Here is a 15,012-nt window from a genome sequence, read left to right on the forward strand (position 1 = left end):
AACAAAAAGCAATCTGTGAAATGAAAAATGTGGTGCAGAAAAACACAAAACTGACAATGCTAATATTTTACAGTTTGGTCTGGTAACATCAGAACCCTGTTGTAACAATAAGTACAGAACAGATATACATATACTTTCCATAAAATACAGCAAAATGTGACTGGAAAATGCTATAAAATGATCTTGTTCTAGAAAGTTATGATGTTTGCTGCATCTCTGTGATAATAACCACACACCGATACCTGTGTCTGTGGATCAGAGCACTGAAGGCCAGCCCATCTCTCCAGCTTGTGGTAAAGTTCTGTATATTGACCTCAGGATAGCTGCACAAAGAGAATGTTGCATTAATATAAAGCTGTTTGTTGGCTCGCGTCACTGTGTGAACTTATGCCCAGAACTCACCCTGCAGTCTTCATCTGGCACCACAGAAGGAGGGCGTCCTTTGCTGACCTTGTCTCACGATTGTCTTCTGTTTCTATCTTGATAACTTGGATCTGCAAATTGGTGACAGGGAGAACAGTTAAGTAGGTCTTGGAATAGAAGGAAATGAGAAAGGACAATGGAGGTACCATGGATATCTTACCACCAGACGAGCTATTCCAGGCACATTCAAATGGAGAGAGGCTCAAGGGCAGACTCAGACCATGCTGGAGTGATTACATCTCCCCACTGCCTTGGAAATGCACTGGAATAGCCAAGGAAGTTGAATCCTTTGGTAGATTCAACCTTCCTGTGATTACCTGTTCACTCTGATGTTATATCACTCTCACTAGGAACAGCAAATATCAGATCAAGATGAGATGCAAGAAAATGGTATATCCCCCCACCCAGATTATAGAATGGCACTATGTACTAATGCAAAGAAAAGGTAGCCTATGGTATGACATTCAAATGAGGAGGCCCAGGGTTAAAACCCACAACATGCTGGATGTGATTATATTTCCCAGTTGCCCCTGAAAGGTATTGGAATACCCAAGGAAGCTGAATCCTTTGCTAGATTCAAGCTTTCTATGTTTACCTGCTCAGCATGATGTCACATTACTCCCGCTAGGAAAAAGCAAATGTCAGATCAAGATGAGATGTAAAAAGGTAGCATATTCCTCCTGATTATAGGCAGTCCCAGATGGCACTATGTAATAATGCAGTAAAGAGAAGGTAACCAATGATATGACATGTACAAAGAGCTATTATGTAAACATCTAAATACACAGTTGAAATGCACGTTTACTATTTTATTGCCAAAGGTTTTGCAATTCTGTGCAGGCAGTCCTGTGATTTATACACCTTTGTTATGCTGCATAGTCAGAAATATGCCTCAGGTGCATCTAGCTTCAGCTTTGCTGCTTCTTCATACTGCTTTCTAGGTCACCTCAGTGGTAAGTGGACAGAGGTAATAATGCTGATTCACTAACCAGGCTGGAGTTGGAGAGTTCACACAGAATCTGCATTGCTGGACCGGGGAATAAGGCAGTGGTCTCCAAACTGCAGCCCAGGGGGCACTTTGCTTGCCTTTATTCGTCTCTTTGGGCACTATTCCTCCCACTGCCCTTAACAATGGGACACCAATGACGGGCACTATTCCTCCCACTGACATCGACGGGGCACTATTCCTCCGACTGACACCAATGACGGGGCACTATTCCTCCCACTGACACCAATGACGGGGCACTATTCCTCCCACTGACATCGACGGGGCACTATTCCTCCCACTGACACCAATGACGGGGCACTATTCCTCCCACTGACATCGACGGGGCACTATTCCTCCCACTGACATCGACGGGGCACTATTCTTCCCACTGACACCAATGACGGGGCACTATTCCTATTAGGTAAGCCCTGCACCCTTTGAGAACGTGCATCGCACGAAACACGTCAGGGGGGCTACAGCACATGGACATCTAGCCACCACATGTGGCCAACTATATTTATGGTCAGTAGCATCCTTTATTTTACCCTATCTTGAGAATAAACTTGTTCATACAACATTACACTATGTGGCGTCCCTTATTAGGCTCTCTTTGAGAGCACCACCTTCCACAGTGCCTGGTTGGACCAAGGGGAATTTTGTCGCCCATACTGAACCCTGGTAATTGTTGACTAACAGTGAAACGGAGGATGATGCAGAGTGTGACCTGACCAGAACCCTATTGACTGAGATGTTTTGAAGATTTATATCTCTCTACATGCGTATTTTATACGCACTTCTGGTGAGTGCGCAATCTATTTGTTTTAAGGACCTTTATCTGAACTGCAACACATCCCTTACAGCAATTAACATGGGAATTTGGACTATTGTGTGCTTTGTCATTATTAACTGAACAGCAGATTGCATTTTATTTTTATTTTTCATTTTTTCTCTTTTTCTGCCTTTGCTTATACGTTTAGGGCATTTACATCGAGTACTTATTTTATGTTTTCATAAATTCACCGATCCCTCTCTTTTTTCCATTTGTTTACAGAAAGGTTGGTTGGTTACCTTTTTTTGGTGTTCTAGCGGCTCATATAGATACATTTGTGTAGCGCTCGCTTTTCCATTTTTACACTATTCCTCCCACTGACACCAATGATAGGGTACTATTCCTTCCACTGACACCAATGATGGGGCACTATTCCTCCCAATGACACCAATGATGGGGCACTATTCCTCCCACTGACACCAATGATGGGGCACTATTCTTCCCACTGACACCAATGACGGGGCACTATTCCTCCCACTGCCCTTAACAATGGAACACCAATGACGGGGCACTATTCCTCCCACTGACATCGACGGGGCACTATTCCTCCCACTGACATCGACGGGGCACTATTCTTCCCACTGACACCAATGACAGGGCACTATTCTTCCCACTGACATCAACGACGGGGCACTATTCTTCCCACTGACACCAATGACAGGGCACTATTCTTCCCACTGACATCAACGACGGGGCACTATTCCTCCCAGTGACACCAGCTATGGGAAAATATTCCTCCCACTGACACCAAAAATGAGACACTATTTCTCTAATAACAAAAATAGGACATTGTTCACTCCCATTGGCCACAGTCCAGCCCCTTTAAAGTCTAAAGGATAGTAGACTGGCTCTTTGCTTAGAAAGTTTGGAAAGGGCTCATGTATACACCCACAGCCACAGGTGCTGCCCAGAGCCACCCCGTAGAAATGAATGGCTGTATGCAGGAATATGCTGGTACCTGTGTAAACCTGTACTTGAGATTTTACATCTCTACACATGCAAAGATTTATGCAAGTACCAGCGTATACATACATACCTGCATACAGCCTTTCGTGTGTATGTGGCAGCTGTATGCAGCAAATATGGCTTCTGGGCTGGGAATACATCCAAAGCTACATTGTACAGCAAGTGTATCAGATGCCTAGCTGTTCAGTGTGGAATAGGTGTGTAGGCCACATGGCTGGACAGAATTACAAATAATGTTGCAAATAAATCAATAATCAAATATGTATTTAAACTGTGCATCCAATTGTTTGCCTGAAACTCTACTCTTGCTTTACAAATCTCCTCTGATTGAAGAGGAACTAAGCCAACTGATTTTCTCCAAAAAGCTCAAATTAAAAGTATCAAAAAACTATAATAAATTCCTAAACAGGCATACTAATGTTGTGTTCTGTTTTCATTTACACCCTGCCCACATGCGCATGCGCGGTGTATACTGCATTCAATGCATGCCACTAGTGAGAACTGTTCACAGTTGTCTGTAGGCTTAGGTCAGCTCCCAACCAATTTTTAACACCCTGCCACCAGCTCATTATTTGGTACCTAATGCTGGATGATGGAGTCAGGCATCCCAAAAACGTGATTGCTTTGATAGGCTATCACAGCAAATAAATGATCGAGCGTTGCAACTGTTAAAAAAAATGATTGAGAGTTTGTCTTTGGCTCCTGATCGCAAAACCTCACCAGGGGCTGTCAGTGACAGCGCAGTCACTATGCTGGGAGTGCCGAATGAATGCACATAAATGAATGCTTATATGCAGCAGCCCAGTGTTAAAAGCCCATCTCTGTGGAGCTGCAAATATGTGTGAGGCTGGCATCAAGAGGTTAAAGGCCTCAAATGGCTGGTGTCATAGTTGGTCACATGTGCACGCAAAGAGAGGGATTTACAAAAGCTGGTGCACACCAAAAATGTGCCAATTTCTCTATACCATATTCAGCACTTCCCGTGACAAAGTGATAAAAGTGGAGCACATCAATTCAGTAATTTGTTGCAGGATGGTGTGAGTAGTTTGAGAGCACTCCCTCTGGCATGCGTCAATATTCCACTGGGATCTAAATGTTAATCCTTTTCCTCTTTTCTACATTGCTGCACCTCGCTGGCCATTCATATATACAAGGGGTGTTCAAGTCAAACTGGGACTTTTAATGTTACAGGTATAATAAAGGATGCTATGCATGGCGGTATTACACGCAGTAGTAAATGGCAAGTGTCCTATTACTGATAGGCGGCGCACAAGTTGCCGGCCAGTACAGAGACCGATAATCAAGATGGCAGACAACAAGGTTAGTTGCTGCATGGAACAGCGTGTGGTGATGAAGTTTCTTATAAATGAAGGCGTAAAACCCGCAGATATCTGTAGAAGACTTCAAGCACAATACAGTGATGAGACGCTGAGCCGCAGTAAGTCATTCGAATGATGTAAACTTTGCAAAGATGGCCGTATATCTCTCAGTGGAGATCCCGGCCGTGGTGGTTCCCAGCCCACAGCAGTCATTCCTGTGCACATTCAGTGCGTGGACCGCCTGATCCTGGATAATCGAATCGTAACCTGTCATGAAATTGCGCGAGACGAATCTTTATGTGGGAATGGTGAACACAAAGAGGACGCAGTATATCTGTCAGAGCTGATCCCGGCCGTGGTGGTACCCAGCCCAAAGTAGTCATTCCTGTAAACATTCAGCGCATGGAAAGCCTGATTCTGGATAATCGAATCGTAACCTTTCATGAAATTGCGCAAGAGACGATTCTTTATGTGGGAACAGTGAACACAAAGACGACGCAGTGAAGCAGACTGTCCTAGGATGTTCAGGCACACTGAAACAATTCAGTACTGTCCGTGATACTTTTTTTATTTGCACTAACATACAATTTTAAGGACAAGCTTTCGGGGAGTGTCCCCGTCTTCAAGGTCCAAGCAGTACTGTCCCTGAAACACTCCCCGAAAGCTTGTCCTCAAAATTGTATGTTAGTGCAAATAAAAAAAGTATCACGGACAGTACTCAATTGTTCCTGTCGCAACTGCACTAATACGGCTACAATCACCTCAGGCATACTGACAAATCCTGTGCCAAAACTTTCCAGGCATTAGTTAAACGCTGGGATAAGTGTATAAATGTAGCAGGGGAGTATGCTGAAAAATAAATGCAATTTCCACTCCTTGAAATTTTTTCTTTTATTATATAAACTCAAAAGACTTGACTTGAACACACCTCGTATATCCCTCCTCTCCTCTCATTGCTGCAGTGCTGATCGTCGTAGTTGCCTCTCCTCCTTACTGTATTTACAACACTTTGGTAATGGTGTATAATTTAGAACTGTTCTTAACTTAGAATATATATTGGTGCAAGTGCTTCATATTTTGGGGCATGTGATCAGACATTTATAGGAAATGTCACATAACACTTTTAATGTGGTTTGATACAGCATGGGACAAAAAAACACAAAGAACTGGTTTTATAACATTGTTAGTTTGGTGGAAAACGTGCCAATATTTACACCACAAAATTGACATAATTCCCTTTGTTAATTCCCCCCATGATATTTGTACACTGTATCAACTAAGTATGAATGTTTAAGTACAGTGCAGACACCCCTTGGGTTGACCTAGTTCTCAATGGAGCAATTGCCAGGAGAACCCAACCAGCCCTTGGTCAGCCAGGGAACATCTGCTGCAATCACACATGGATATGAGAATCATGCTGCTTTTGGTCAAACAATGAAATGACATTTTAAGCTACAAATTAGATTGGCAAGTATCAGCACTGCCAATACCTTGCCATCGTTAATCTAACAGAAGACAGACAGGACACCATGGATGAAGTTCATGCTTCCTCACTTCAGCTTTACCCAGCAGGTGACAGAATCAGAAGCAGCTGAGAGGATAGCATCAGGCTTAAGGCCAGCCAATGTCAGAGGTGAAAAAGCAGCACTCACACATCCATCCAACATTGCACATCTGTGGAATTATACTTTACATGCACTTCAGTCTTTTTAGATAAAGTAGTGGAATAAAACTAATACTGATGTCTAAAGCAATGTCTTAAAGCTGTCAAGTGACTGTGGATGGCATATAATACCTGGAAACGGAGGATAATAGTCCAGATAAGGCCCAGGGTAAGCCGGTGATTGCCGTCTACGATATCATGTGAGCCCACGTTCTCTAGATGGACCCGCTGCTCCTTGAGAAACTGGAGAGCTTTGTCCACATTCTCCAGAGAGTGAATTCTCATCCGGCCCCGGGTAGGTTTAGGCTGGAGATAGATACTAGATGTCACTGTATAAAGAGGACTAGTTCCCCAAGTCTTTGAACCCAATACTTCTCCTATTATGAGGGTTAGGCTGCAGGCATATCATGGAGAATACTAAACCCTTAATCTAGAAGAATACCTTACTCAATACAGGATCAGGGCCAGAGATACATACTTTTATTCGCTAAGACAAAAAGCATTGATTTTTTTATTGATCTGGCTTCGGTAAAATTATATCTGATTGGTTGATAAATTAAATATAGAAGGGGGTTGGACATGCAGGTACATTGCAACCACTGAACATTTTTTTTTTCCTTTTTTTAACAACAGATATATGAACAGACATGCGTATACAGCCCAAACATGTTTCTCTATGCAATGAGGAGACAGAGTGAAAACCCAACGTGGCCAGTTGCCTATACCACCCAACAATAATCAACTAAGGATGTCTGCACTAATATAATAGTAGCCATAGATATGACAATCACCGCCTGATCCAACCAAATCACCTTGGTTGGGCAGGAATCATCTAAAGTCAACTCTAGGGCTACCTCTAGGTTCTCCTACCATGCTGGCTGAACAGAAGTCATTGTATTTGATTATGTATACCCCACTCCATACATACAAAGTCAAGTTAACATTGGTGTACATCCAGTGTACACAGTGCTATTCAGGAATCATCTAAAGTCAACTCTAGGGCTACCTCTAGGTTCTCCTACCATGCTGGCTGTACAGAAGTCATTGTATTTGATTATGTATACCCCACTCCACACATGCAAAGTCATGTTAACATTGGTGTGTATCCAGTGTACACAGTGCTATGCCCTTACCAGTTGCTCTCCAGACAGCACCTCCAGAAGTTTGGTGATGATATAACCATCACGGAGATCACTGTACAGGTCATTAACACGACATGGAACTTTCGAGAGGTGAGAATTCATCCACTTGGTGAAGGTTTTCTTCTGAACAGCATCACGCTCATCTATGAAAGAAATATTCTGTGAAATGTACCATTTCCAATAATAAATAAAATATACAATTTTAAAACATGGGTTTTTAAAGGGTCAGGGTTCCTTAAAGTGACACTTTCACTATAGATGCAGTCTAGTAGGCTGAGTCATCCTCTGACCCAAATTAATCTCTATCATAACATATGGAAATTTCAAAAGCAGAGTGGAAGTACAAAGTAAAGTGGGTGCAAAAGCAGTGCAAACCCGGATATGCAAGTGCAGAGATCGAATAGGGTATTGCACACATTTTGGACTGCGAATGGCGTTGGAAAATGGGGATGGGGCAGACGTGGCAAAAGTGAGTTTAAGAGACTTATGTATTTTTAAGGCCTTGAAGGAAATCATATTTGAATTTTCATATGACTGCATTAGTATAAAGAAGTTGGGCATGTATCTTAACTAATTACTTGGGTAGCACTTTTTGATTATTGTTTCACTCTGAAGTGTTGTGAAATCACTTTTCAGTGTGAGCCTGCAAACCAGATTTATTTTCAGTTTTGTTTCTTTGTGACCGCGCTGGTTGTTTTTTGTTTACTTTACGTAAATGGAGTCTTGAAGGAGCAATTACATCACTCCCTGTTGAGCACTGCAACATGGGAGAAAGACACATGCTCCCCAAAACCTGCAAGCACCAGGTATTTTGAGACAGAAAAAGGTGGGGGGGGGGGGGGGCTTTACCCAGACACTGTCACTTTGCTATGAATAAAGTGACAGGGGGAAGATTTACCAAGGTTAGAGTCACACTATTGCGGTTTTGAGGACCGCATTTGTGTGGGCACGGCAGCTCATTCATTTTAGTGGGCTGCTGTGCCTGCAGCATTTTTAAAACCCAGGGGACAGGAAATCACATGGTGCTTTGTGTTGCACTTTTAGGTGCATGGAAGTGCCATTAATAATGAATGGCAGCCCTGCGCATTTTTAAAGAGCTGCACATTTTGGCTGTGGGTGCTTGCAGTTGTGATTCCTGCACTCGCAACCACCCACGATAGCGGGAACCTAGCCTCAAACTGGAACACTCACAACCTGATGCAGCTGCGCATGGTAGCCAGTTAGCATCTTACTTCAGCTTGTTCAATTAAGTTTTGACAATAAAACCTGAAAGCTGATTTCTATGCAGAGCTGCGCCAACTTTTGCACACTCCAGTTTTAGTAAATCTCCTTTCAGAGAATCCTTAAGGCTTGGTTCACATATGAGCTGGTGGTGCCGATGCGGATCCGCAGGAAATTCCGTGCATCCGCACCACCCGCACAGAGGAATGCGGACCCGCGGGCGGGTGCCATTAATTCTAATGGCACGCCGCCCACACTGAAAAACGCAACCATACTGGGAACTGAGGTTCCCGTGCGGCCTGAGTTTTCAGAAGAAGTGCAGGGACTTCTTCCCTGCGTGTCACGGGGCACAGGACTCCATTAAAATGAATGGGCTCTCGTGCCCGAGCAAAACACAGCCCACACAGCCACATATATGTGAACCAGGGGCCAAGGATAAGTTCACCTTTCGCAACATGTTACACCCATATTCAGAGTGTACCATGTTACAAAATGAATGGCACTCGCTTCCCCGTTTTGACAGCTAGCAGAGGATCTTCTCCCCCTGTTAGCTGTCAAAATTTTTAAACAACGCGTCCACACAGGGCTCTACCCACCCGACCACATCACTCTTTCACAGTATTCTGTGCATGGTAAAATGACATGTTACGACAGCCTTTGCGGCCTGTTGAGCAGCGTGGTAGTTTAATGATTCTTCCTGTCACTAAGCATCTGCCTCCCCGTACGAGTTAGGAGCAAACAGCTGCTGATCTGGTGAAATGCTCTCAAAACCAAAAATAGTAAATGCACATTTTTTTACCTGTAAAAAAATGTGCATTTAATATTTTTTGTTCAAAGGTGAACTTATCCTTTAAACACAACAAGAAGTTTCAATGTAAATGTGCATAGCCAGGTAAAAACGATACAGACTTTTGCCTGGCCATGGCCCACACTTAACAATGACACCGTAGGATGTTTCATCTGATCCAGCAAAGATAGCATTAATAATTGATGCAATAACAACGAGTAAAGGATGGGATTAGAGTGGAAAGTACAACCCTATCACTTTCTACACTTCTCGCTCGATTTCATGTTGCCTTTTCTGCTTCACGTCCAGAAATTTGTAGATATATCAAATTGTGTAATAAACCCCTGATAATACATAAAACTCATACCAGCCAAAGCTTTAATCCGGGAGCACTCAAACAGTTTTCCAGAGGCCGCAGGCTCGTCCCACACATGCTCAGCCTGATCCCAGCGATTGTTGTTGTTGGGGGGCGTTTGCACCTCCATGTTGTCCAGCTCTGGGCTCAAATTTGCCATCACAACTGCAAGAGAACACAATGAGAAACTTTTTCATAGACAGTAACCTCTACATAGGTCAAAAAGGTTCTACCTCTCTGGGTGAACAAGCAATGCACAAAGTGGAGTTGGAGGGTTATTAATACACTCACCATCAATGTCAGATCCTGAAATTCCTGGTCAGAGCTTTTACAAGGACCTCTAGTCCCTTCCACTCCTCCACGCCTTCTAAATGTCACAGATTTACCCTAGAGTATAGTATGGCACCCCCAAAAAGTGGAGACAGTAGCATACACAGCAAGATGTAGAAGTTATTTCAAATACGAAGGTCAAATAAAAACTGAATCAACATTACTGCTGGAGTATCTGTTTAAGGAAAACAGTATTTAGAGAGGGACTAGAAATTGCATCCTCAGCAACTGTTACAAGAATTGGCAAATCTCGCTCTCTATAAGAATGATGCAGGAGAGAATCCTAAAGCTCCTGATTGATTAGGCAAGGTGTAAAGCCATAGCCAGGGCTCTTATTGCAGCCGATGCCTTCAAGGAGCTCTCCTGCAGCCGCTGTGAGTAAACAACACAAGCAGCTGCAGTGAGCAAAATTCCAGGGTGGGTCCAGTATAAAAGTCTGGAGAAAGAAAGGATTATTTTTATTAGGATAGAGGTGCTTTCCTGCATTTTCCTACATCCTCCCAAGGCATAAGTTGACCTACCGGTTATAATCCGTTGATTTAAATACCAATAAGCTGCCCTGCCTGACTTTTGGGACATTAATCTGCAGCTTTCCCACAGCATGGCGTTCTTTTAAGGAAACACAATGCACAAAGCTGCCTTTGCTGACCTAGAAATACCAGTTGCCTGGCTGTTTCTGGCTTCGCTACTTTCTAAGTCAATGAACCAGAACAAGCAATCCATATGCAAAGCCAGACTGAAGTCAGAACTTCTGACCTGTACTTAAAAGTGATATTAAACCCTTAGTTATTTTAAAGTCATTGTAAGCCTTTGTGTTTTTTTTCTAAATAACAAATATGTCATACCTACCTGCTCTATGCAATGGTTTTGCACAGAGCAGCTCCGATTATCCCGTCCAGGGGCCAGTGCTCCTGGCTCCACCTCTTCTGCAAGTGCCCCTATAGGAAGCCGCTTCCTATGGGGTCACTAATGAGGGCTCGAACCTGAGCCTCGCAGCCTGCATCTATAGACACGGATAGCATGACTCAGCCCTGCCCCCACTTCCTTAGCACAGGATTTGATTGTCAGCAGTAGGAGCCAATGCTGCTATCAATCTGCCCTATGAGAAGGGAGAGAGCAGAGAGAGCCGTTGCTCTTGAGTACAGCACTGGATTGGGATCACACTAAGATAAGTAAATGGGGGCTGGGGGGAATCCTGTGCACAGAAGGGTTTTTTCCTTATTGCAGTGAATGAATACAAAAACTGTAGCTGCTGACTTTTAAAAAACAGACACTCACCTGTCCGCAGCCAGGTTCACCAGCCATCAGGGGCGGACTGACCATTTAGAAACTCGGGCACTGCCCGAGAGCCCGGGGTCAGTAGGGGGCCCCATGAGATGCCCTTGGTACCTTTTTCGTAGGCTTTTTTGAGTTTGGGCAAGGACACAGGGGCCCCATGAGTTGTCAATCCGCCCCTGCCAGCCATCCTCTCTCCCCGGCGCCGTCATCTTATGTGTGGGCAACAGGCTGTGACAGCTTGCACTTTCACAACTGGGTGCCAACTGTGCGTTTGCGAGTAACGCTGTTCCTTGTGAATGGTCTCGTAGTTTTTTGGGACCTGTCATGTGTCCCAGAAGACTATGGGGAGGGAGAAAGGACAACGTCTGCTTTCGATCACCAAAGCGATCGCAACGGAAGTGGGAGAGGGTACCTGTCAAAATCCGATCCCCGCTCTCCAAAGGTTTCAACCCTTAACAGGGAGCATGGGACAAGGCCTTAAAGTGGAACTTCCCCTTCTGGGTGCAGCTCCGCTTTAAGGCAAAAAAACCTTAAGCCTTTAGAACCACTTTAAGCACTTTCAGCAGCTGATTTCATCATTTATTGAGTATGCAGTTACTGTATCTTTTAACCCTTAGCTCCGGGGAAGGGGGTGTTAGCCCCTGAAAAGCATTAGCCTTCCAACCATGTGGTACATTATGAGGTAACGCCGCCTACGGCTGGAGGTGCTGTTGTTTGATACGCCTGTCCCTATTCATGTTTGTGAGTATGCAATTGCCTGTGCAATTTAATAAACGTTTATGCTGGTAATGCATTAGATGTTTTGTGCCCTTTTGTGTGTGTTTTTGCAGTATATTGAAAATTACCTGTGTGCCAGGATGATTGACTTCTGCGCATGCATGGAGGAGTTGTGTCATCCCATGCCAGCCAATGAAGATACCTGAAGACCAGCAAATGGGGAGAAGATGCCAGCACAGCTCATTTTTACAGTCAAACCGGGATACCGTCTTGTTTACAATTCTTATGTTTCCATTCACCACTCTCTGCTATGCCCCTTCAGCCCCTCGAGAACCTGAGCCAGCTGCTCCCGTCTTCTCCACAGCCTGGCTCTCCAGTGAGCTCTGGAGGGGAAGAGCAGAGAGTGGCGACTGAAAATCATCAGCTCTCTGCATACTGAAGGTCTTTGATTGCTCAATTCTCAGTCTTAGAAGCAGTGGGGGACAGATGTAACATGGAGCTGAAACCTGTACTTCTCTTTTAAAGTGTGTATCAGGATTCTTGGTCGTCTTTGTGCTTACTGTGAAGGTATAACCTCTTTACTTGTCTTGGTGACTACTGTCTCTGGGACAGAGAGCGAAAGTAGTCTCCCAATGGTGGCACCTTGTCCATTGTCTTGGAGGGGATATCCCCTTACTTTAGAGAGGTATCTCCTCCCTTTTTGAACTGCCTCTGAGAAAGAAAATGAAGATAAATCTCTGCAACTGGACTAACCAAAAAATGCAAGGTGATGTAAACATTCTCTACTTTATCCAAGGTAGGGAATGGTTGAAGGCTGAAACCATGCCAGAAGAATAAAACGTTCAAAAGCTGGCACCTCAAAACATATCCAGTTAGCCACAAGAAAGGTAATACCTAAAATGTTACTTCCCTACTACTAAGACAGCACAGTACTCCACTGTTACTTTTTCCCAAACGATTAGACTCCCTCAAGAGTTGGTTTTGGCAAGCTCAGTGGATTGCTTTAAAAAAGTCCTGGATTCTTTCTTAGATACACAGAATATAACATTTATTGGTAAAGTTGATCCAGGGAATATCCGATTGCCTCTCTGGGGATCAGGAAGGAATTTTTTTCCCTGCAGGAGCAAATTGGATCATGCTTTGCTGGGTTTTTTTGCCTTCCTCTGGATCAACTGTGGGTGTAGGATTATAACTTTTTTTTTAAATGGTTGAACTGGATGGACTTTTGTCTTTTTGCAGCCAGAATAACTATGTAACTATGTAATTAAAAAAATAAGTTGATGGTATGTGCTCATAGAGTATGCTTAGTTGTATGATCCTGCTACATTTCCCCAGAATTTTGACATTTCATAACCTAGACTGCTTCTGATGCAAACAAAAACTTATCAGGATGGGCCCAGAAGGCTTTAAGCCACTGTTGTGGGACCTTGTGATACTGCTTTGTCATACCCTTACATAAGGACTTCAAGAGGTTCCAGAACAATGACTCGTAACTTTTAGGGCCTGTGTTTACAGGCTTTTGTCAGTCCATTGTAATGCAAAACCCACTTGAAGCTGGTCAAATGCAGGTCAGAAGGAGGTCAACTGCAGGCTAAATGCACCTGTCAAAAAATTCTGACTGATCCTACGTGTAATGATGTCATTGTCACAACACAATGTAAGGAGCATTCTTCTCACTGATCACCAGTGTAAGGATCTTTTTTACCATTGACCACCAATGTAAGGGACATTCTTCCCACTGACCACCAATGCAAGGGACATTCTTCCCACTGACCACCAATGTAAGAGACATTCTTCCCACTGGCTACCAATGTAAGGGACATTCTTCCCAATGTCCACCAACATAAGGATACATTTTCCTACTGACCACCATTGTAATGATCTTTCTTCTCACTGACCACCAATATAAGAGACATTCTTCCCACTGACCACCAATGTAAGGGACATTCTTCCCACTGATCACCAATGTAAGGAACATTCTTCCCACTGACCACCATTGTAAGGATCTTTCTTACCACTGACCACCAATGTAAGGGACATTCTTCCCACTGACTACCAATGTAAGGGACATTCTTCCCAATGTCCACCAACGTAAGGATACATTTTTCTACTGACCACCATTGTAATGATCTTTCTTCTCACCGACCACCAATATAAGGATCATTCTTCATTCTGTTCACCAATGTAAAGAACATTCTTCCCCCTGACCATCACACTACTGTACAGTGAGCTGTAGACAAATCCCTGGGATCAGAAATACATTTCAAGGAATCCTCCATGTTAAAAGGTTGAGAAAGGTTGTCATAGAGGTTAAATGTCTGTAAAGCACTAGACTGTAAGCTGTTTTATACCAGGGACAGGTTCTAAGATACCCTGTGCTGCACAATTTGGCTCTGTATTAAAGCATAACTAAAAACTCTGCATATAAACGTAACATATGATAGTTCCAACACCCAGGATCAAAATTCCAGTTTTTATTTTCTTCTTTTAAACCTAACCTCACCTTCGTCAACATAATATAAAGCAGTATTCAAGATAGATAAAGAAATGCTAGTCTATGTGTTCATTAATAGATTATTAAAGTATAACTCAAGGCAAAACTGTCAGGTTTTTATTGCTGTCTGAACACATTAGGGAGATTCACCCTCTCTATTTGTCCTGTTTACCATGATCATTGAAAGTGAAAGTAAAATCCTAAATGTTGGGTTGTCCCCAGAAAAGTAATAAATGGAAAATGTTCCAATGGGGACACTAGTTCTGGTGACCTGGGAGCCACAATGGATTCCCTTACTTTGCAGAGATTTCCTGTCACATCCTGTTTAGCCATTGGACAGGAAATGAATATAAAATTTCCACAATGGGCAAAAAAATATCTGACACGGGTTAAAACCCTCCCTTAGGTTGGCTATACAATTTTCTGGACAATTTCTGTTCAATTTCCTTTAGATTTACCTTCCACTACAGTATGTAGGGCCTGCCTAATTGGATACAATT

The 15,012-nt window shown here is 43.4% G+C and overlaps 1 protein-coding gene across 1 annotated transcript in view; it reads right to left on the reverse strand.

The window, feature by feature from the left end:
* The window catches only part of SPTBN4 (spectrin beta, non-erythrocytic 4), a 240,366-nt gene that overhangs the window by 215,827 nt on the left and 9,527 nt on the right, over positions 1-15,012 (reverse strand). The window contains exons 2-6 of the mRNA XM_089654174.1: positions 9,706-9,858; positions 7,322-7,473; positions 6,321-6,494; positions 403-494; positions 243-323 (exon numbers count right to left, since the gene is read on the reverse strand). Of these exons, the coding sequence (XP_089510300.1) occupies positions 243-323; positions 403-494; positions 6,321-6,494; positions 7,322-7,473; positions 9,706-9,853 (647 nt within the window). The 5' untranslated portion in view covers positions 9,854-9,858. The remainder of the gene's footprint in view (positions 1-242; positions 324-402; positions 495-6,320; positions 6,495-7,321; positions 7,474-9,705; positions 9,859-15,012) is intronic.

The sequence above is a fragment of the Staurois parvus genome, unplaced genomic scaffold, assembly GCF_062004578.1.
Source record: "Staurois parvus isolate SC_StPar_1 unplaced genomic scaffold, SC_StPar_1.0 ptg000746l, whole genome shotgun sequence".
NCBI classification, from domain to species: Eukaryota; Metazoa; Chordata; class Amphibia; order Anura; family Ranidae; genus Staurois; species Staurois parvus.